This window comes from Sphaerodactylus townsendi, linkage group LG12 (assembly GCF_021028975.2).
Source record: "Sphaerodactylus townsendi isolate TG3544 linkage group LG12, MPM_Stown_v2.3, whole genome shotgun sequence".
Lineage (NCBI taxonomy): Eukaryota > Metazoa > Chordata > Lepidosauria > Squamata > Sphaerodactylidae > Sphaerodactylus > Sphaerodactylus townsendi.
Genome location: NC_059436.1, coordinates 25,907,907 through 25,929,829, shown reverse-complemented (window position 1 = coordinate 25,929,829; position 21,923 = coordinate 25,907,907). Strand labels below are relative to the sequence as shown.

The 21,923-nt window shown below is 53.2% G+C and overlaps 1 protein-coding gene across 1 annotated transcript; it reads right to left on the bottom strand.

Moving 5' to 3' along the window:
- Positions 1-16,358: 16,358 nt before the first annotated feature.
- Positions 16,359-18,445, bottom strand: FXYD2 (FXYD domain containing ion transport regulator 2). Its single transcript, XM_048512704.1, has 5 exons — positions 18,320-18,445; positions 17,133-17,170; positions 16,872-16,946; positions 16,588-16,624; positions 16,359-16,466 (listed from the first exon to the last, which is right to left on the bottom strand). The coding sequence occupies exons 1-5, from the start codon at positions 18,418-18,420 to the stop codon at positions 16,442-16,444; spliced, it is 276 nt and encodes a 91-aa protein (XP_048368661.1). The 5' UTR covers positions 18,421-18,445; the 3' UTR covers positions 16,359-16,441.
- Positions 18,446-21,923: the final 3,478 nt, after the last annotated feature.

Below are 21,923 nucleotides of genomic sequence, written 5' to 3'. Positions count from 1 at the left end.
CGTGCTGTGGTGAATACAGGAGCACCAGAACCATCCCATCCAAAGAGATATTAGTGGATATTTTCTCCACTTTGGCCTCAATGTGCTTTAACATGAAGAAGAATTGCGTTGGGACCTGAGTAGCCGTAAGCGGGTTGACCTGGCCCCTGTGGGACTGAGACGCGGCGTCTCAGTCGTTCTGCACCCAGTGGGTCAGGGAGGAGCCACGTGGAGGATGGTTGATGTCCTCCAGGCAGCTCCCTTCCTTCTCGGGCAGCCACACAAACAGTGGCTGACACAGACCACGTGTTCCTTCCAAAGGGCACCTGGGAGCTGGTTGGGCTGCTCCTTGGTCTTCCGACTGAGTTGCTGGAGGTGATCTTAGACCTGTTAGTGAGGACTTTGAAAATGTTCATGGCAACCATTAGAACGGCCCCAGGTTGCATTGGGCAGCATGCCAACTTAAAAAATGGCCAGCATCCAGGCAGGTGGTATCTTTCCTGGGCAAGCCTCATCCAGTGGCTTCTGGCTGTGGGGAGGGGAGGTTTCCACTGCTGGAGTCCGGTTCCAGTGTGGAAGGAATACTTTCCTGGGCCCCTCATCCTTGGGGTTCCTTCTCTCTTCCAGGCAGACCCCCTCCTCTGTTTACTCAGGAGTGGAGAAAAGGCAAGGACATAGTACTAGTATGCACAGAAATGGAGAAATAATAACATACCAACACAGGAATATTGGATATTGAAAGTCACAGAATACTCAGAAATAGCAAAATTAACAACTTTATTAAGATACAGTAATACAGAAAAGTTTGCAGAAAACTGGAAACCTTTTACAGATTAAAAAATATGGTGGAAGAGAAATTATTGGAGGATTTGAGATCTGAAAGAAACAGCAGAATTAATTAGAATATTAGTAATGATATAGTGCAGGGGTCTGCAACCTGTGGCTCTCCAGATGCTCATGGACTACAATTCCCATCAGCCCCTGCCACCATGGCCAATTGTAGTCCCTGAACATGTGGAGAGCCTTAGGTTGCAGACCCCTGATATAGTGTGTAACTGTTAAATTGTTTCATTTTAAATATATCCATGAACCTAAAATGGATTAGAATTCAACAATAAGATAGCGGGAAGTTATATGGTTTTATGGTATTTGCATGGGAAGAGGCTGAAACACTCACCCAAGAAGAAGAAGAAGAGGAAGAGGAAAGGTTGTGTTCTGTTATTGTAAAACTGATGTTTTAATTTTTCTTGTGTTCTTGTATTTTTTGTTTTTATTTTGTATTAATGTCATGGTTGATGTGGGAGTGTACAGTGGTATAGGTTTTTTATGTTGAGAAAATAAAAATATTATTAAAAGGAATGGGGAAAAGGAAAGGAGCTGGAAGTTGGCTAAAGTATCACTGACAGGAAACTGATGTGGTGTCAGGCAGAACTCGGTGGTTTCTCTGTGCTATCATTGGATCCAATGAACCACTTTATTCAAAGTATTTTGAGCTCTGTTAACCCCTTGAAGGGACTCCCTAAGGAAGAAGATTTTTCTCTCTTTCTCACAATACTAGAACCAGGGAGCATCCATTGAAAATGCTGGGGGAAAGAATTAGGACTAATAAAAGGAAACACTTCTTCACGCAACGCAAGATTGGTGTTTGGAATATGCTGCCACAGGAGGTGGTGATGGCTACTAACCTGGGTAACTTTAAAAAGGGCTTGGGCAGATCTATGAAGGAGAAGTCGATCTCTGGCTACCAATCTTGATCCTCCTTGATCTCAGATTGCAAATGCCTTAGCAGACCAGGTGCTCGGGAGCAGCAGCAGCAGAAGGCCATTGCTTTCACATCCTGCATGTGACCTCCCAAAGGCACCTGGTGGGCCACTGCAAGTAGCAGAGTGCTGGACTAGATGGACTGAGGTCTGATCCAGCAGGCTCCTTCTTATGTTCTTAAGGTTCTGCTGATGGTTGCCTGGGTTTTGTTCTTTGCTGATGAAATATTTCTAGGCTACTCCTATTTAGATGCTGTGGCTCAGGGGTGCAGCTTCTGCTTGGCTCAATCCCAGACTCAATCCCTGGCATCTCATTAAAAGTACTGGATAGCAGGTGATGTGAGAACTCTCCGCCCCTGGGGAGCCACTGCCAATCTGAGTGGTCAGCTGTCCTTGGTGGACCAATAGTTGGATTCGGCCTACGGTGTCTCCATGCCAGATTGTTTATCAGAAGGGTCTGGCATCTGTTTGCCTTCACTGAATGGTGAGTTTTGCGGGGTGCTCAGCCAGGGACTTGCTGGAGGCTGGAGGGAGGCCCCACCTGCACAATAGGTGGCCAATGGAAGATTCCTCAGGGGGGCGGGGGGTTGTGGCATTCTCTGTCAGTTCAGCACATTTGTCTCCCACACCTTATCCAAAGGGCTCAGGGGAGTGTGTGTGATTCTTCCTTCCCCTTTTTGTCATCACCACAATCCTGTGAGTTTAGGTTAGACGGGGAGATGCAGTTTGGCCCAAAGTCACCTGGAGTAGGTATCTGAACCCAGGTCTCCCCGGCCCTACTCTGACACTCCAAACCCCCCCCCCCCACCGCCGAGGCTGCCCTTCCATTCTGTGGAAGGGGGTGGTCAGATCTTTGAGATGACCTGGGGGCGGTCAGCGTTGCTTCTCCCCTTTGCCATGACTGGTGACAGTCCAACTCCACTCCTCTCTAAATTGTGTGTGCCATCTTGACCTTGCCAGCCTAAGACAGAGGCTGCTCTAGATACTCTGTTGAATGCTCTCTGTCTACAGCTGGACCAAGTGGGACCTTCATTATTGATCCTCCTTGATTTTGTTTGACTGGGTCAACCGTGACATTCTGACCAACTGCCTCGACAGTGTGGCCAGCCCTACAGTGGCTTCACTTATTCCTCCAACACCAAGGACAGAGGGTGGCAATTGGTGAGAGAACCACCACCCGTCACGAACTGGTGCATGGTGTCCAGCAAGGGGCAATTCTCTCACCATTATTATTTAGTATCTATATGTGCCCTCTTGCCAGCTGATGCAAAGGGTTGGACTGAGTTGTCAGTACGCTCACAACACCCAGTTGTATCTGAGGGGGGATGTATCTGATGGTATCCAGATGCAGCCCCAGGGGGCAGTGGTGCGATGGATGAAAGAGAGCTGGCTGAAGTTAAGTCCAGCAGAGACCCAGGTGAGGCCCTGTGGTTGAGCCGAAAGGGACAGGCAGGAAGATGTCAGCCTGGTGGCTGCATTGTCCGTGAAGAGCCTGGGCATTCCCCTGGACACGTCCTTATCAATGGAGGTCCAGGTGACACATGTGACATTTTATCTTCTTAGGCACAACAGCTGGCTCCCCACCTGCCCCAAGCTGGTCTGGCCACAGCGGTCCAGGCAACAATAGCTTCAAGGATGGATTGTTGCAGTTCGCTCTGTGCAGGGCTGTCCTTGGGCCGCCTCCAGAAAGTTCAGCTAGTCGAGAATGCAGCAGTGGGGGTCCTGGCCAGAGCCTTGTGGCAATCACATAGTCAACCTGTGCTGTGCCAGCTGCACCGGATCCAGGTGAAACACCAGATCAGGTTCAAAGTTTTGGTACTGACATACAAAGCCCCAAGCAACCTGCGGACAACATACCTGCAGGACTGTCTCTCCTGCTACTTCTCCCGCCGGACAGTCCATGCAGTGAGTGAAAATGACCTTGTGATTCCTGGCTCAAGGGAAGTCTGACGGGCCTTGACCAGGACCAGGGCTTTCTCAGTCCTGGCTCCAGCCTGGTGGAACGCCCCGTCTAGTGAGGCCAAGAATTATCGTAGTTCCGCAGGATCTGTAAGACGGGGGGGTTCCACCAGGCGTAGGGGTGAGGCAGCAACAGTTGCCATCACTGGCCCCCCCCCCCCCCCCCCCCCGGCCACTCCCTGTATTAAGTGAGGGCTTTTCTTTTATCCCTCCGTTCCTTTTAAAGATTTATCTGGACTCAGGAAGTTGGATGTTTTCGCCATCTTGTTTTAGGTAAATGTGCAGAGTTTTAATATTTAATTTACAGTGAGTAATTATAGTTTTATTGTACTTATATACTTGCATATGTGTTGTCTTACTGGAAACTGGCCTGGCCCAAAAGGGGAGGTGTAAAATCTTAATAAAATATAAAATAAATTCCATTGATTTCATGGATTTTGCTGGTCTTTTGGAACAGATGCAGACATCGGTAGCCCGTGGCTTCAGCGGAGGCTTAGAAGAAATGGCGGGGGGGGAGGATACAGCTTTGAGCACTTTGAGGAAAGGGCAAAGTAGTCATTCGGGAGTCAGACCAAGATCTGGGAGATCCCAGTTCAAACCCCCGCCCTGGCAGGAAGCTCCTTTTGTAAAACTTAGCAGAAGTTTCCATCCCAACTGAGTGGTTCAGTTCTGAAAGCTGCCCAGCCGGCTCCCCTCCCATTCCTTCTCCTTTCTCCAAAAAGTTTCCTGTTGGCGACAGCGGTAGCAAACCCTCGGGTGAGTTGAACCCCTCTGGAAAGGCAACCCACGTGTAGCTGCTTGGTGCACCTGCACAGGAAAAGCCACATCCGAGCGCCCTGCAGCCAGATTCGGGGCCCTGCCGTGCCGCCATGGAAGAAGCTGGGGCTGGCAGAGCACTTGGGGGACCTGGGTGGGAAGGTGCTGCAGCTCCACACAGGATGATTATCCAGATGTAATCCTCTTCCCCAGAGGTCTGCAATCCCAGCCACAGAGGCAGGAGGTTAGGGGCAGATGGTGTCTCCTCAGCAGGGCCAAGAATTAATGATTTTCTTCCAGCAAAAACAAAACGCTGCATTTAATTTGCAGAAGAAGAAGAAGATGGAAATGGCTTTGCTGGAGCCTCTGGGCTGCCCCGCCCCCTGCCCCTCACCTGCTTTTCGTGATATTCCTGCCCTGAGTGTTGAGCGTTCTTCCCACAAGGCTGGCTGGTGAGTTCCTTTCGGGAGTAGCCAGAATAGGGAAGGAAGGAGGCAAGAGAGGCCAAGCTGTGCTGGCTCTGCTTCCCTTCCTGTCGCGTTTACAGCATGGCCCATTTGCTCTCCTGAGGTGCTGCAGGCCCACCTGTCTTAGTTTTCAGCAAAAAGCAACAAGCACCCCCCCCCCTTTACTTCACCTGTACCCCTGTTCTGGTGGGTAGAGACAGGAGCCATTTAAGAAACCAGAAGATGTTTACAGCTGCCCCTCCTCAAGTACAAAAGGCTTGACAAATCCCCACATTTTATTTGTTCATTCATGATTTTATTCACAGTCTGTCTTTAGAACATAAGAACAAGCCAGCTGGGTCAGACCAGAGTCCATCTAGTCCAGCACTCTGCTACTCGCAGTGGCCCACCAGATACCTTTGGGAGTTCACGTGCAGGGTGTGAAAGCAATGGCCTTCTGCTGCTGCTGCTCCCGAGCACCTGGTCTGCTCAGGCATTTGCAATCTCAGATCAAGGAGGATCAAGATTGGTAGCCAGAGATCGACTTCTCCTCCATAAATCTGTCCAAACCCTTTTTAAAGCTATCCAGGTTAGTGGCCACCACCACCTCCTGTGGCAGCATATTCCAAACCAAGCATATTCCTTCTAAGAAGGAAGAATGTTTCTTCCTGAGATTCATGGCAAATTACAGGGTGTAAAACAGATCAGCAATCCAGAGGGACTAAGGCGAGAGGATGAGAGGAGTTTCAGAGGACAGCTGAGTGGGTCTGCAGTAGACCCTTTGGCTGGAATCCCACAGCACCTCCAACACCAGCAAGATTTCTGGCATACGAGCTTTTGAGAGTCTGAGCTCCCTTCATAGGACACAATTAGGGAAGAAGGAACACAGCAAACAAGTCACACCAAAGTATATGATGAACAGCTCTGAGAGTACCACAAGGTGAGACAGGCCAGCAAAAGCAAGTGGTGCCCACCATCCTCACTGCAGTGGACGACCGTTTCATTCCGTGGTACTTACTGGTGCCTTCCCAGGCTGCTCCATCCAAGGGGGAAGTTGCCCTTAGGGGGGCTTGGATGTCTACTAGTTCCATTTCCTGTCAGTTTTCTGGTCATGAACAGGGAGCGGATTGTCCATCAGTCAGTTTGCTGTTTTTGAAGAGTTTAAGCGTCTTCTTCAGGTTACTTTTCAGAGATTTGTGCTGTGCAGTTCAGAGCCGTTGGCGGTGCTGTGTGTGCCTGGGCATTCTTTCAAAACTGGATGGCTGCCTCCTTTCACACACACACACACACACCCCTTCAGCAACCAGTAATATAAATAAGCAGTGAGAAAATCAATGCACTAGGGCAGTGATGGCGAACCTGTGGCACGGGTGCCACAGGTGGCACTCAGAGTTCTCTCTGGGCACTCGCGCACAGAGTTCATCATGTGGGAGGGGGGTGGAAAATCACCCTCCCACACGCACGCACACATTTAGGATGACCTGGGCATGATCTTTTACCTGGGAGTAAGCTCGGTTGCTGGCAATGGGGCTTGCTTCTGAGTAAACCCTCCTAGGATCGTGATTCACCCAATTGAAGCATTGCACGGTTGCTTCACTAAGCTTACTCCTGAGTAACACGTGCTTCAGAGCCAACTAAACTAAAACCTCAGTATTCAGGTTAAATTGCCGTGTTGGCACTTTGCAATAAAAAAAGTGGGTTTTGGGTTGCAGTTTGGGCACTCGGTCTCGAAAAGGTTCGCCATCACTGCACTAGTGATTATCAGAAAACTTTTTTTAAAAATCTCACAATGTTATTCAGGTGTGCACTTTTTTGCATAGCCTTATAGGAGGAGATCCCCCCCTCTCTCTCTCTCTCTCACACACCCACCCCTCGCATCATTGAATGACCCGACTGTATTGTCCTGGATCCTGTCTGGAATCCATCTTGCCACCTGTGCAGATGCAAAAGGTTCTGCAAGGCAAAGAACGAAAACACCACCTCAGTTCCAATAAACTAAAAATTTGCCTTGTTTGGTCAACTTATAGATATGAAACTCTACAGTTTGTCAGCTCAGCTGCCTTCACCCGTGGCTTTGCAGTTAATTGGCTGTGGGGCAGACAGTGCAGGTCTTGTCTAAACAGCTGCCAAATGCATTCACTTGCTCCAGATTCCACCAGGCCCCAAAACTGAGGTTCAAAAAGGGTCTGTTTTGAATAGATGCCTCCATGCACAGGCCCTTGGTGAATGCACCCTATAGGTGAGACTGTAACAATGCTCAGAATGTAAGCCAATGAGAGAGGTGATCCCCACTCTGCCAAGGAAGCCTATTGGAGGACCATTCTTTCTAAGGTGACTGTGAGGATAACATGGGGGGGGGAGGTTCCAGATGGACACCACTCTGAGCTCCTTGGCCCAAGGGCAGGGCTAATAGGTGCTAAAGAAGGGGAGGGAGCACTCAGCTTCTATCAAGCAAACATCATTTAAAAAAATTAAGTTATCAACTTGGAATTTTCTTGGATATTTGTAGGATGAACAGGCAAGATGTTACAAATACACAAGTCACTCACAGCAGAATATTCACATAATTTGATGAATGCTCCTGTGACTATACAAAGCACACTTTCCCAACAAATTCTGATTGGCCTGGTTTGCAGAGTTAATTTTCAATTCCTAATCCAGCACTTGTCAACATGCACCCTTTTAAAGAACTTCCTGAGAAGTCTGTTCATATGAGCAGGATAAATTAGGGAATCGCTGTTTGTGGCTGATCTATGCAGCCGCCGAGGGCAGATCTCTCTGTGCTGTTGGCTCTTTCACGCTGCACAGATTTTCTCCTGAGACAATACACCAGCATCACCTCATACGTCTGGCATGGATCTGTTCTTCACTACACTGAATGGAGAACAGAAGCCACTGCAATCCAAACTGATACAGGGGGAGGCATGTACTCCTCGATAAATGTTCCCTCTTTTCCGTCTTGCATATGGAGCTGTCGTCATTCGTCAGCCTTTTATCGGCTTATCCTCGGAGTCAGCGACCCCCAGGTTGCTGGCCATGGCCCCCCAAAGGCGAGCTCCGGCGGCCGAGGAAACCCAGAGCAAGCCTTGGTCTGGTGTGCCCTCTAGTGGCTGGTCGCTGAATACCAACCCTTTGCACAGCCCGGAGCTCCCCTGGCGTGAAGCTGCTAGACTAGAGGGAGATTCTGGACTTCCTTCCTTTGATGGCCGGGGGCGGGGCGGGGGGTAGCAGGATGTAATAAGAGCTTTCATTTCGAAAAGAGGTAAGCCAATCATGAACCATCGGCAGGCTTTTGCAGCCTAAATAAATAAACTTTACATGACCAGGTATGCGCAAGGTGACTTTTGGAAACCCACCTGAGATCTAGTGCTGCCTGGTTCTATGGCACGCACACTTTCCCCCTACCTCCATCGAGGGCCAGCCAAATGCACACATTCTTGTGAGACACAGAGAAGGCCAGTTGGGTGCTCACTAGGGGTGAGTAGCTCAAGTTACTGTCTCTTTATCATATTCTATTTCCCTTTAAAATAAAAGGAAAACAAGGTTTACATTTGGGGAAGTAATTCTAATCGGTTTGCATTCAGGAAGAAAACAGTTTTGGAGCCCAAGGGTGCTTGTGGAGAGTAGGGGACATTTTGTATTTTCCTTTCCAGAAATCTAGTTGTGTTTTTGTTGTATTGTGCTCCATGCATGTTGCTTTCCTAGAGACATCTAATTCCAGCTGCCCCTCTTTTTTTCCAGGACCTCCCCCCACCCCACCCCTGTTGGACAGGTGTGGTGGCTCAAAGGCTGGCTGTTGCAATGCAGGAAATAATTGAGCATGACAGGGTGGGAACCAACCAGATCCAGATCCAGAATAAAAGGTCATCATTTAATCAGGATTGTGGTCGCTCTATTAGTTTTGCGCACAGTGATTACACTGGCTGTCTCAAGAGGGAGGATTAAAACTTTTGTCTCTGGTTTTTCTCTTTCTGTTATTGGACAAAATGCTGAAAGGGGGAGGCAGGGGCTTATACCATCCACTAGGTCACTCCCATCATTCACAGGGGGAGCCAGCCCATTTTTGGTAACCATTTTGAGTAACGTTCAATCAAGTTTTTCCACACACAATATCTGCAATATCTCTCTTAACTAGATGCTGTTTCACTTTCTATTGGAATCGTTTCCTCCTTTGGTTCTCATGCCGACTCTCACATCCTCCACTGTCCCATCTTCTTAGTCTCCTGTTTTTCTGATTTGGGGAAATATTTGTCTCATCTGCTCCAGTCTCTGGACTTACGTAGCCACAGATCTGGCCATGTTGATATATTGATACAGATATATTGACAAGCTGGAGCTTACAAGGGCTTGTGGCGGAGGCGGGGCAATCCCTTCCTTTCCCCCAGTCTTCCCATCACCACCTTATGTCCTCTTTCTCTCCCGGCAGGCTGCAGCCCCCACCCCCCACCTCCTCCCCCATTTCCTTGCTTCCTTCTCTCTTTCCCACACATCGACTAGCCTGCCTTTGAACTGTCTCCCAGTCTTCAGCTTCATTCATTATTTATTCCATTTATAGTTCACCTTCTCCTCGGGGACCGGAAGCCGCTCATGTCATTTGCCTCTCCTCCATTTTTTCCTCCCAACAACCCTATGAGGTAGGTTCGGCTGTGAAAATGTCAAGGTCACCAAGCAAGCTGCCACCTCAGACGGGGACTTTGGGTCTCCCAAGCCTTTGCGATCTGGCATTTTAGTCACTGGATCTCAATGATTCTTGGCTTTTATTTGTTTATTTGTAGACTGCCTTTCTCACTGGGACTCAAGGTGGATGACAGAGTGAGTCAATACAGCATTCAATAAATAATAGAATAGGATCTGGGTTGCTGAACCAACCCAAAATCTGAACAACAGAACTGAAGGAAAGCATGAGTGTTCACACGACACCTGAGCACAGCCGTCCTGCCCCATAACTATGCTGGTGCGAGTCCAGTCTCTGTGGGGCTTAGTGATTTGGTGGGCGAGGGTGACAGAGAAATAGTGGGAACTGCTTGACTTCCTTCGTGTGCAACCGCGTCTGTGTCCCCAGCAACCACGCTGGCCATATCCCATGGAGGTGTTGTGGGGAGGTGGAGGGCTCTGGTGGACAGAACCAGTCAGGAGCTGCAGGGCCCACGGGCCAAGCCAAGAGCCAGTGAGAGCTCAGGGGCCAGGAAGGGAAGTGTCCCGGGAGTCTGCCTTGTTGCCAGTGGCACCCCCACTCCCTTGATGGGCCCCCCAAAGTCCCTGACCCCTTGCATGTGGATGTGAGGTGCCTTGCATCTCTCCCCGACACACACACACACACACACACACACACACACACACACAGAAGAGCATCCTAAGCTGCCTTCTGCCCTTGAGCGCCAGGGGAGATGGGCACCTGCTGCAGAGGGTGCCTTTCGGGGTTCTGCGCCTTCAGCCCCCTTGGGGAGGGATGAACCACCAGCCCTGACCCACAGAACCACCAGCCTCGTGCCACTCCCCCACCCCACCCCAACAGTGGGGTGTAATGGTTAGGAGCAGCAGGGTTTGATTTCCCATTCCTCCACCTGGCCCTGTTGGAAGTGAAGGACTTTACGCTGTTTCCTGCCTCAACCTGCAGAGGGGGTTTTACTAGAGAGCTAGTGGCTAGATAGAGACCGAGGGATTTGACACCTTTACTCTATCATGTTGGTTCTATCCCTTTGATGTTAGACTGATACTCTCAGGGACTTCCTTCCTCCCGGCTTCCTCCTCAACATCTCTCCATCTTATTCCTAGTATGGCCAGAGGAAGGATGGACACTCCGTGCATCCATCCCCATCCAGCTAGATTAGGATAGCATAGTGACTCTATCTACCTACCTTTCTATCCAGAATGGAGTTCACTAATAAATACTCTTTTTATTACATTAGAAACTACAACTGACTCCGACTTTCTTTTGTGTAAGCTTGCCGCACATTGGGATCCATCCCACAAATGCCCACGAGGAAAGGGCTTCTGCTGCGCTCTAAGCCTCCCGCGCGCTCTGCTAACTACGATTAGGAATAATCTCCAAATGCGAGGAGCTCTTATTCCCAACAAGCCCCACCCACCTCACAAGGCACCTGCTGCAGGGAGGGGGAGGGGACAGTCAGCCACTCTGAAACTCTTTAAAGGTATAAAATGAGGTATAAAAACCAACTCTTCTTCTTCTACTACTTCTTCTGGTGTAACGTCTGGAGTGGTGGTAAAGAGTGGTGGGATCTAGTCTGGAGAACTGGGTTTGATTCCCCATCCTCTCCATGAGCAATGGACTCTTACCCGGTGACCTGGATTTGTGTCCTCACTCCTACACATGAAGCCTGCTGGGTGACCTTGGGCCAGTCCCTGTTCTCTCAGGAACTATCTCAGCCCCACCTACCTCACAAGGCGTCTGTTGTGGAGAGGGGAAGGGAAGGAGTTTGTAAGTCACTCTGAGGCTCCTAACAGGAGTGAAAGGCAGAGTCATGCAAACCCCTCCTTCTCGTCTTTTTCTTCTACTACTCCTACTACTCCTACTACTCTTACTTCTTCTTCTTCCCATGTCTGCACCCAGGACTCCACTCGTAAGGAGGGGGTTTTTTTTGCACACGTGTCCCCATCAGTGTCATTGTGGCACCCACCCAGGGCCAGAAGGGGGATGAAGCCACGAGTCGTGGCACTGACCTCTGCAGCTGTCTGCTGCTGGCCAGGCACCTGTCACCCTGAGGCATGCACGCCAGATGAGCAGAGGGGTGGCTGTTGAAGGACCCCAGGAGGAGGTGGGAGGAAGAGGATTTGCAGGCAGTGTTCCCAGGCCGAGAGGGCTCAGGGGCTCCAGCCACACCCCCAGAACCACGCACGGCCCACGCTGGAGCAGCACCCAGCACTTCTGCGGCACCAGCAGCTCCCGCAAGTGGCACAGGAGCAGGCTGAGAACCTGTGCTGGAGTGACTGGCCCTTCCGCCTGCATCGCTCCAAGATCCACCGGCACGTGGGTCAGTTGGCACTCTGAGCCCATTCTCCCTCCCCCCCCTTAGAAGTGTGTTGTAAATTATGCAAAATTACACAGCACAGCAAACTATAGATAGCAGCATAGACCACCGTGCCTCACAATTTGCCCAAGTAACTTGGTGAATCCTTTTGTACAGCACTGCCCTATTGCCAGCATGGAAAAGACCTCTCGAATAGCTCAGTTTTGCACAGTTTGCGGAAAGCTTCATGACCTCGTTCACAGAGGCCACGACGGGAGAGGCACGGGCACGTCGGGCAGTGACTGATTCTGCCCATTTTCAGAGTGGCCCTTGCAGAAAGCCCTAACAGAGAGGGGCGAAGAAGCGCTTGCGGCAGAGCACTTGTGGCCGGGGAGGAGGCTCCCAGGCTGTGAGGGGCTTGACGTACAGGACAGTCCGTATTTCAAGCTGAGTCTGGTGGGCAGCCAGGGGAGTGACTGCAGCAGGAGAGGAAGAACAGGCAGCCCCAGATAACAGGCGAGCCGCAGCCTTGTGCACCAACTGGAGCCTCTGAGGTGCCTTGGAGGAGAGTCACTTGTAAAGTGCATGACGGCGTCCTCGTCTCAATGGTCCCATTATAGCACGGTGGCCAGATCAAAGTGAGGGACCATTTTTCAAGCTAGGCTGAGTGGGGTGGGGGGCAGGCGAGAAACCCTTATTTTGCAACTGCATTCATTTGTTTCCCCAGCAATAGTGCTGGGCCCATATAATTCCAAGGCTGTTAACTGAATCTTCAGGGACCAGCTGAAGGTGGGGAGCGCAGTGTCCTTCCAGACTTCTGCCTTCCCAACCTTTCGCAGTGTTATTTCCGTCTTTCCAGGATTTTGCTTCCATTTGTTCACTCTTATGAGCGACAACACTTGTGTGGAGGGTGGCAAGTGGCCCAGGGGAGTTGTCTGCCAATCACTGCTGGCCAAGTTGTTTGGGGGCAGCCATTGGACACAGGTGAGTCAGGTGGCATCAAGTCACAGCCACCTGAATGAGTGGCACAAACTGAACAGTAGCAAGTTGCCCAGTGGTTGCTGCTGCTGGCCCTTGCCCTTTGGCAGGAAGGAGAGAAGCAGAAATAGACTGGGGGGGGGGGGCACAACAAATAGTGCTAGAAAAAACTCCCCCTGCCTTTTACAGATAGAAACCAAGGTTTGAATACTGGCAATATTGTTATGGTTGCCTAGCAATCCCCCAAATTGCCCCTGAAATCTCAGAGGTCATCCATTGCTTACAGGTACAGGAGCTGCTTCTATTATCTGGAAAGGGGGGTTAACCTCCAATCCTTTAAGATGTTTCTCTTTTTTATATTTCAGACTTTTCTGCAATCCTGGGGCTTTTCTCAGGTTTGCGGAAATATCTGTCTTCTTGTCTATCTATGTTTCCAATTGATAGATTGAAGTATCCAAAGAGGGAACGTGCTATTAAATATATTTCTGACAGGTTACACCGATTCATACAGTATTCCTTATTGCCTATTTATTTTGGGACTCTCCCCGCAAAATCTGTTGCTTAAAAAAAAACACCTATACACCCAACTGTGGAAAACCTTATTTCACAGAGGATTTTTCTCTCTCTATGGCATAAAGCATGTCTAGCTTCCTTTCAGGCCCAAATGTAGCTGTAGTGTATTCAGAATATACTGCAGCTGTGTTTGGTCTGAATATACTGCAGTTGCATTTGGTCCTGAAAGGAACTGATGTTGCTGCCCTTGAGGCAAGATGCAAGATGTAGGCAGGGCTGAGTGAGGCTCCATTGACCTTGGCCTTGGGGCCGCCGGCCAGCCAGCCCTGAGCAGATTGGGAACCCCCAGTCCAAAGCCCCTGGGGTCGCAAAGGACCATCCAGTGCCAGTGGGCAGCATCGGGGCAGACCGTGGCCTTTGGCGCAGTGGCCGGCTTCTGAGTGAAACAGGACACTGAGCTAGATGGACTGCTGGTCTGATCTGGTAGGGCTCTTCCAATGTCTGGTTTGCCTACTGTTTGTGTTAGTGCATGAATTGTTTTGATCCACAGTGGGTGTGCTTGTGTAACCCCCCCCCCCCCGCACACAAGTGCCCACTAGTGCTCATGGCCAGCCTGCCTCACCTCTGCTTGACTGGTGATTCCTCTGAAAGACGGGGCTGGGAATCTGGGCTCCTGCAGGCTGCAGCGGGGCTTTGTTCACAGCTGCCCAACCTCCTTGAGGAAGGGGGGGGGGTTGCCTCCTGTCGCTCCCTGAAGGCCTTTTCCACAGCTGGGCCATCAAGTTTTCCAAAGTTTGGGGACCTCTTTGCTAAATTATACCTTCACAGCCCGCTCCCCGGAATAGCCCCCACTTCCTGTTGGAAGAGCAGGGGTCAGGGTGGGCGTTCTGTGCTGGATCATCAGAGACAGACCAGGAAGGAAGGAGACGGGGCGGGGGGGCAGTGGGAGCAGGTTAGGGCTGCTGCGGGATTCAGGCCAGCAATACCCAGAAAAAAAACTGGCTTTTTGACGCTGTGGATTCCGCCACCCCCCACCCCGCTTCTCCTACTTTGCCCTGGCCCCCTCCCTGGGCGTTCTCCACGTAGCTTTCATCGCTGCTGCAAATGCCCAGGGAGGCCCCTTCCGCACATGCAGAAAAATCCACATTCAATCCACTTACACAATTGTTTGCAAGCGGATTTTGCTATTTCGCACACTAAAATCCAGCTGCAAAGTGCGTTGAAAGTGGAATGAAAGTGTGTTATTCTGCATGTGCGAAGGGGGCCTTATTCTTCCTCGGTGCAGAGAAGTGGCCCCCACTGGCCAGGCAGCAGTTCCCTGCCCTGCTGCCACCCTCGCGGGGGGGGGGGGAGTTAAAAAAACCCAGCCGCTGACATCCTGCGCATGCGGCAGCAGGGGCGCGACCTTCTGTCCCCTCCTCGCCCTTGGTCTTCACAATGTCCCACAAGGAGGCTTGCTGCTGCCCTTTTCACTGCAGAAGTACACGAGGAAAGGTGCAGCTCCCCCATGAAAAGGGCGACCCGGCTCTTGATAGCCCGAAGAAGGGGCTCCTCCGGTGAGGCACACAGACGCCGCCACAGAGGCGTTCCTCCCCTGGGCGCAGCCCTGTGGGGGGCACAGGTTTGTTTGTGGGATTTGTTGTATTTTCAGTGTTTTTCCATTTTTGGCCTGCAGAGGGTGCAGTTTTTAGGCTAGCAGCACCAAAATGTCAGGGATGTTTTGGGAGACTCTCCTGATGCTATCACCCAGGTTTGGTGAGGTTTAGTTCAGGGAGTCCAAAGTTATGGACTCCCAAAGGGGGTGCCCCATCCCCCACTGTTTCCAATGGGAGCTAATAGGAGATGAGGCTACACCTTTGAGGGTCGATAACTTTGGACCCCCCCGAACCAAACTTCACCAAACCTGGGAGGTATCATCAGGAGAATCTTTTACTGATACCACCCAGGTTTTGTGAAGTTTGGTCCAGGGGGTCCAAAGCTATGGACTCCCAAAGGGGGTGCCCCATCATCCATTGTTTCCAATGGGAGCTAACAGAAGATGGGGCTACACTTTTGAGGGTCTATAACTTTGGACCCCCTGAACCAAACTTCACCAAACCTGGGTGGTATCATTAGGGGAGACTCCTAAAGATACCCTGAAAGTTTGGTGCTGCTAGCTTAACAATTGCACCCCTGCCAGCAGGCACCTCCCAAATTTCCACAGATTTTCCTTTTAAAAACCCCTGCCTTTGACATGGCTCTAAAGGGAGAATCTGAGGTCCCCAGTTTAAACATTGCAAGTGATGCTGTTTCAGGGTGGGGGAGAATCAACCCCAAAATAGCATCACTTCCAATGTTGTTTAAACTGGGAACCCCAGATTCTCCCTTTAAGGTGGATTTAAAAGGAGAATCTAAACTCCCCTAGTTTAAACACCATTGGAAATGATGCTGTTTGGGGGTGGATTCCGGCATCGCTTGTGTAAACGAGGGGGCGCAGATTCTCCTTTGAAACATTGGGAGTGATGCTGTTTGCCGCAATTGGGGGGGCTGGATACAACACCATAAAATGTTTTCATAGCAGTAATAAAACATTTTGAAAGCATTTTGAAAATGTTTTCAAAAAATTATTTCTGCTGTGTGGCATGGCTTATTGCTGTGCTCAGATTGGTGAGTTGGGGCATGTTCTAAAATGTGATGGTGACTTTGCAACAACCTGGTGTAAAAAATCATTGCTTGGTCACAGTGGGGGAGGGTGGCTGCCCATGGGGGGGGGGGCGCCAAACTCCAGTTTGCCTAGATATGCCTCTGGGCGTAGCTACAAGGGGGGGGGTGCACATTGCATTGGGCACGCACCTGGGGGGGCATCAAACTCAGGTTTTGCCCAGGGCTCCAGTTTGCCTAGTTACGCCACTGTGCCGCCGAGCCCCTTTTCCGCCCCCCCCCCCCGTCCCGCCGGACTTGGCCTGCCCCGCCCCCGCCCGCCCCCGCCCAAGCGCCGCCAGGAGGAAATCAGCCGCGTCCCTTGCTGGACTCTTTATTCCCGCCCGCCAGGACTGGAGGCCAAGGGGGCGGGGGCCATCTCCGGGGGCCCCGCCGCGGCTCTTCAGGGCTCTTCTTCGTCGGCTGGCCTGCAGGGGAGAGAGGGAAGCCGCGCTCAGCCCAGGCCGCCCGCCCCGCCGAGCAGCAGCCAGGGGGGGCAGGGCGGGCAGCCAGAAATACCCCCCCTCCGCCCCCGTCACACCGGCCCACCTGGCCTTCGGCTTCCCTCCGCAGCGGAAACGTCGACCTGCAAGCGGGAGACAGACAAAGATTTCAGCCCTGCGGGGAGGGGGGGAGGGGGCAGGCGGGGGCAGAGACCCGGAGTGTCCCCCTCCCCGCTCGGGATCCGGACCCCCTCCCTGGTCAGGACGCCTACTCGCCTTGCCACCTGGGGCGGGGCGGGCTGACTCTGCCACTCGCGCCCGGGGAGGCCCCGTCGGAGTCCAAGCGCTGGGACAACCCTCCGCTTCCCCCCCCCCCCGCCGCCCACTTACTGAAGATGACCAGCAGCCCGACGAGGAAGGCGGCCGCCGCGAAGATGAGTCCCCCCCGCCGGACGATCTCGTAATCTGGGCGGCAGGGCAGGGGGGCGGGGTAGTCAGGCGGCGGCTACGTCGAGGCGCTCATCTCCCGCCGGCAGCCCCCGCCCAGACGCTGCCCCCCCCCGTCCTCCGCCCCCAGGTCTGGGCTGGCACCAGGGGCCGGCGCGCCGCCGGAAGGGCCCGTGCTACCGCTCCCCCTCGACCCCGCCTTACCGTAAGTGAACCGGTCCATCGGTGCTTCGGGGAAGTGCCTGGAGAAGCAAGAGGGGCGGTCAGGGCGGGGGCACCGGGGGCGAGCGGGCCTCGGGGCGGGTTGCCAGATGGTGCCTGAGCGCCAGGAGGGCATTCCGCAGGGAAAGTTCCGCCCGTCTGCCCGGCGGGCTCTCAGAGGGGCAGGAGGGCGGACTCGCGCCTCGCACTTTCGCCTCCCCCGGTTCCCGGCTTGCCAAGGGCCAACGACGCCTGACTGACTTGTGGCCCCTCTGATCTCCCTGCAAAGCCAGCCGGCCCCGCTCCCCCCTGTTGGACGGACCCGCCGCCGCTGCAGAGTCCCGAGGCCCGCCGGGTCGCCCAGTAGCAGTGGCAGCAGAGGGGCTCTGGGCGGACGGGTCTCCTGGCCCGTCTCCGCTGCTGCGGCTGGCCGGGTGGGCTCCCTTGCGGGTGCCCGCAGAAGAAGGAGGGCTGCTGCATGGTCCCCCCCCCCCCCCAGTCCTCTGGTGCGCGGCTGAGGGTTTTTGCTTTGGGAGGGGGGGAGGGCGGGCATCTTTTCCTGCTCTGTGAAGCAAGAGGATGCCTGAACTATCCTGTGTCTCCAAAAGAAACCCCCCAAGTTGAAAGAACGAGGGGACACTCGGACCCAAACGAAGCCGTCTAAAACGACAGAGGGTCCAGCACAGGGGTAGGGAACCTTTAACACGCAAAGAGCCATTTGGACCCGTTTTCCACGGGAAAAGAAAACACTTGGAGCCGCAAATAATTTTTGACATTTAAAATAAAGATAACACTGTATATATTGGGTTTTTTACCTTTTACTCCACTCATTCTGAGAAGCGCATGGATGCACCCACCCTGCTGCCTGCAGGGCGGGCAAGGATGGGGCCAGCGGCTCGGCCTTGCCAGCTGCTGGGAAAGCGCCCACCCTGTTCGAATAAGGCGGGCGAGAGGGGAAGCCCCCGGCACTGCCCAGCCAGCCGCGGGCCATTGGTGCGTCCCTGCTGCCTGCAGGGCGGGCAAGGATGAAGCCGGCGGCTCAGCTCGTGGAGCCGCAGTGCAAGGGCAGAAGAGCTGCATGCGGATCTCGAGCCGCAGGTTCCCTACCCCTGGTCCAGCAGGTGACCTCTGAAGCTCCCAGCCAACCCTCCGTGTGGCCTGCACAGGGCAGCCAGAGCCCCCCCACTCACCGCTGGGTCCTTGCAAGTTCTGCCTCGCGGCTGCTGGACGTCTCAGTATGCGAAGGAGGCTCCTCGGAGGGCGAGGGCATTAATGGGGGAACACACCGCATTAACCATTAATGGCCTTTGTGTAATGTTTAGCCCAGTCACAAGGGAATGCGCGTGGCCTGGTGGGGTGGGGGAGGTTGGAACCTGTTTCGGCAGTCCCGTGCAGCCTCTGAGGGTGGGGGGGGAGAGGGAACCATCCCTGGCCAAGGCCGCCTCCCAGGCTCCAGAAGGAGGCCTCCCTGTTAGCCAGGGGGACGCTGGCATCTGTGGCCAGGCAGGCTCCGTGGCACCCAAGGAGGGTGGAGCCGCCTTCCCTCAACTCTTGCCTCCCACCCGCTGGGCAAATGTGTGCAGAAGAGGCTTCTAGAGGTCAGCAGTGATTGTGCGCCGGAACTGCTGGTCCTGGAGCTGAGTGGACAGAGAGCGACTCTGAGCCAGGCTCCAGGGAGGCCTGCGGAGAGAGCTCAAAGTGTTTGCACCAGTTGGGAGTTGTGACTTCGGTGCAGCATCCTTGTCAATGTACAGCTGACAGTAAAGTGAGCAGAAAGAACAGCGGCCGGCTAAAAAAAGTCAGGCCGACAAAGAGACAAACAGTTCAATGTATTGTCCAAGCCTTTCATGGCCGGATTCAACTGGTTGTGGTGGGTTTTCCAGGGGGCTGTGTGGCCGTGGTCTGGTGGATCTTGTTCCCAACGTTTTACCTGCATCTGTGGCTGGCATCTTCAGAGGTGTATCACAGAGGGAAGTCTGTTACATGCTGTATCCAGTGAGAAGGGAATGTTTGGGGTATCTATTGTCCATGTCCCCGGGGTGGGGAACCAATCAGTAAGTGTTTGGATGGAACTTGCCATGCAAATGTGTGGTTGACTGTATTGTTCTGCGGGTGGGTTTTTTCCAGTCCAGGGACAGTGGAGTCCCCCCCAGCGACTTCGACGACGAACCTGCAGCAGCAGCAGCCGACGCCAACCCTGCAGAAAGGGTCCCCTCCTCCTCCCTGCCGGCTGCTTTGCTCATGGGGCCCCCTGGACCATAGGGGTCAAACTCGCAGCCCTCCAGATGTTATGGACTACAGTTCCCATCATCCCCTGCCAATATGATGGTTGCAGGGGATGATGGGAACTGTAGTCCATAGTATCTGGAGGGCTGTGAGTTTGATACCTAGAAAGCGGCTGTGTGTGGCCTCTATTCTTGAAAGAGGGGGGCAGGGTTTGGGGGGGAGCCCAGGCCAGTCCAACGAAGGAGCGTTGCCAGGAGCCAGCCCCCGCCCCTTGTGCTTTTCAGAAAAGTGGGGGAGACTCTATGGGGAAGAGGGGTCCAGAAATGACGTCTTGCACATCTGCCAGCCCCTGAGCTGGAGCTTCCCAGCGCTCCTGGGAGAGGGGGTCCGACCCCTGTGCAGAGTGGATGCCAACACTCCGGGACAGCACCACTCTGACCACAGCCTTCGCACGGGACCTCATGTGCAGGTTGTGGGGGCCCCACTAACTATTTTAATGCTCTTTGGCCAAGGAGCTCCTGTACAAAAGGGATGCCAGCAGCCCGGGACGACACTTCTCAGGGCGCCGCCTTCGCACGAGACCGCAGGTGGAGGACCGCCTTCGCACGAGACCGCAGATATGCTGCCACAGGAGGTGGTGATGGCCACTAACCTGGATAGCTTTAAAAAGGGCTTGGACAGATTTATGGAGGAGAAGTCAATTTATGGCTACCAATCTTGATCCTCCTTGATCTCAAATTGCAAATGCCTTGGCATTAGACCAGGTGCTCAGGAGCAGCAGCAGCAGCAGAAGGCCATTGCTTTCACATCCTGCATGTGAGCTCCCAAAGGCACCTGGTGGGCCACTGCGAGTAGCAGAATGCTGGACTAGATGGACTCTGGTCTGATCCAGCTGGCTTGTTCTTATGTTCTTATGTTCTTATGAGGTTGTGGGTGACTCCGCTAAGGTTCCAAGCCTCTTGGAGCTGGCAGCCCCTTCGGACAATGGAGCCGAGAGCCTAGGGTGGCCTTTTTCAGGCGTCGCCTTCGCACGAGGCCGCACGTCGAGGTTGCATAGTGTCGGAGCCTCTTTGGAGCAAAAGCCCCTTTGCAGAGTGGCGCCCAGAGTCTGAGACGCACTTGTCGTTCACGCCTTTGGCCACCGGAGGGCAGCAGCAGCAGCAGCGTCCCCAGCGACTCCCCTGCCCAAAGAGGCTCGGACGCTCCACAACCTGGATGTGCGGCCTCGTGCGAAGGAGGCACCTGGAAAAGGCCGTCCCGGGCTCTCGGGGCTGCCAGGTCGTTATACCGGCCATCATTATAACGATCGTTATACCGGCCAACGCTAGAGTGATCGTTATAACGATCGTTATAAGGCTAGCCGTTATAACGATCGTTATACCGGCCATTGCTATTGTTATAATGTGTACTCTGGTGGCAGCTTATCCCCGTGTTTGCAGAGGGGAGACGCGAATGACTCCCGTTTGTGGCTTTTCTGGGCTTCTTCCGCTCAGGACTCGACCGTCCAATTCTCCCCCACTCACAACCCGCCCTCCAAAGGTGAATGTGCTTATCTCCGTGTTTGCAGAGGGGAGATGTGAATGACCTTATAACCCATAGTGAATGACGAGACCGCAGGTGGATGTTATTGGGATTCCCGCTGACTTCCCGAGCCGCTTTTGACTACACCTGGCAGCCCGGTTGGAATATGGAGCCGAGAGCCCAGGACGGCCCTTTGAGAAAGCTCTCTGGTTATAACGATGAGAATTATAACTATAGTCTGTAACCTGAGAAATGCCGCGAGGTGGTGGGGAGGGGGTCGGCGCTTGTAGTTCACGCCTTTGGCCACCGGAGGGCATCAGCGTGCCCAGCGGCTCCCCTGCCCAAAGAGACTCCGACACGTCACAACCTCGACGTGCGGCCTCGTGTGAAGGCGGCGCCTGAGAAATGCAGCCTTGGGGGCTCTCAGCTCCATTGTCCAAACCGGCTGCCAGCTTAAAGAGGCTCGGGAAGATATCAGAATCACCCCAGAACATCCACGTGTGGTCTCGTGCGAAGGCGGCGGTCAGGGTGGCTTGGTGCAGGGGAGGGACGGGGGTCCCGGGGAGCCAGGCCAGGGGGAGGGCGTTTGAAGCCAATGACAGGACCCATGACGGAGGCCAATGACAGTCACATTGTCGTGAAGGCAAAACAGGACAGGAGAATGATAAATACTGTTTTGAGACTCCATTGTGGAGAAAAGTGGTATATAAATGAATTAAATTAAACTCTCCATCCCGTCTTTTGCGCTGCAAGTCAGAAAGAGACACAGAGGGACATTGACTCACCTGTAATTGAGAGGGGGGGGGATGAAAGGCATCATGATGAACTTTGAAAGTGACATTTTCCAATCTCCTCCCTCCATTATGGCCCAGTTCACACATAGGGAGCCTGGCCAGTGGGGGGGTGGGGGACTGACGGAGCTGAGGTTGGAACCGTCACCCAGGGTGCAACCTCTGTGCATGTTTTGTTTCTCAGTCCTGGCCAGGGAAATGGTGTCATAGTTGTCATGGCATCTGTATCTATGGCACACACATTAAACCCAGCATC

What these genes read in the sequence shown, in the direction of transcription:
- FXYD2 (XM_048512704.1), bottom strand. Translation starts at nt 18,420, where the DNA reads ATGCGGTGTGTTCCCCCATTAATGCCCTCGCCCTCCGAGGAGCCTCCT. An exon ending in GAACTTGCAAGGACCCAGCG is followed by an intron (nt 17,171 to 18,319) that starts GTGAGTGGGGGG and finishes TTGCTTCTCCAG; the next exon opens with GCACTTCCCCGAAGCACCGA. An exon ending in GATGGACCGGTTCACTTACG is followed by an intron (nt 16,947 to 17,132) that starts GTAAGGCGGGGT and finishes CCTGCCGCCCAG; the next exon opens with ATTACGAGATCGTCCGGCGG.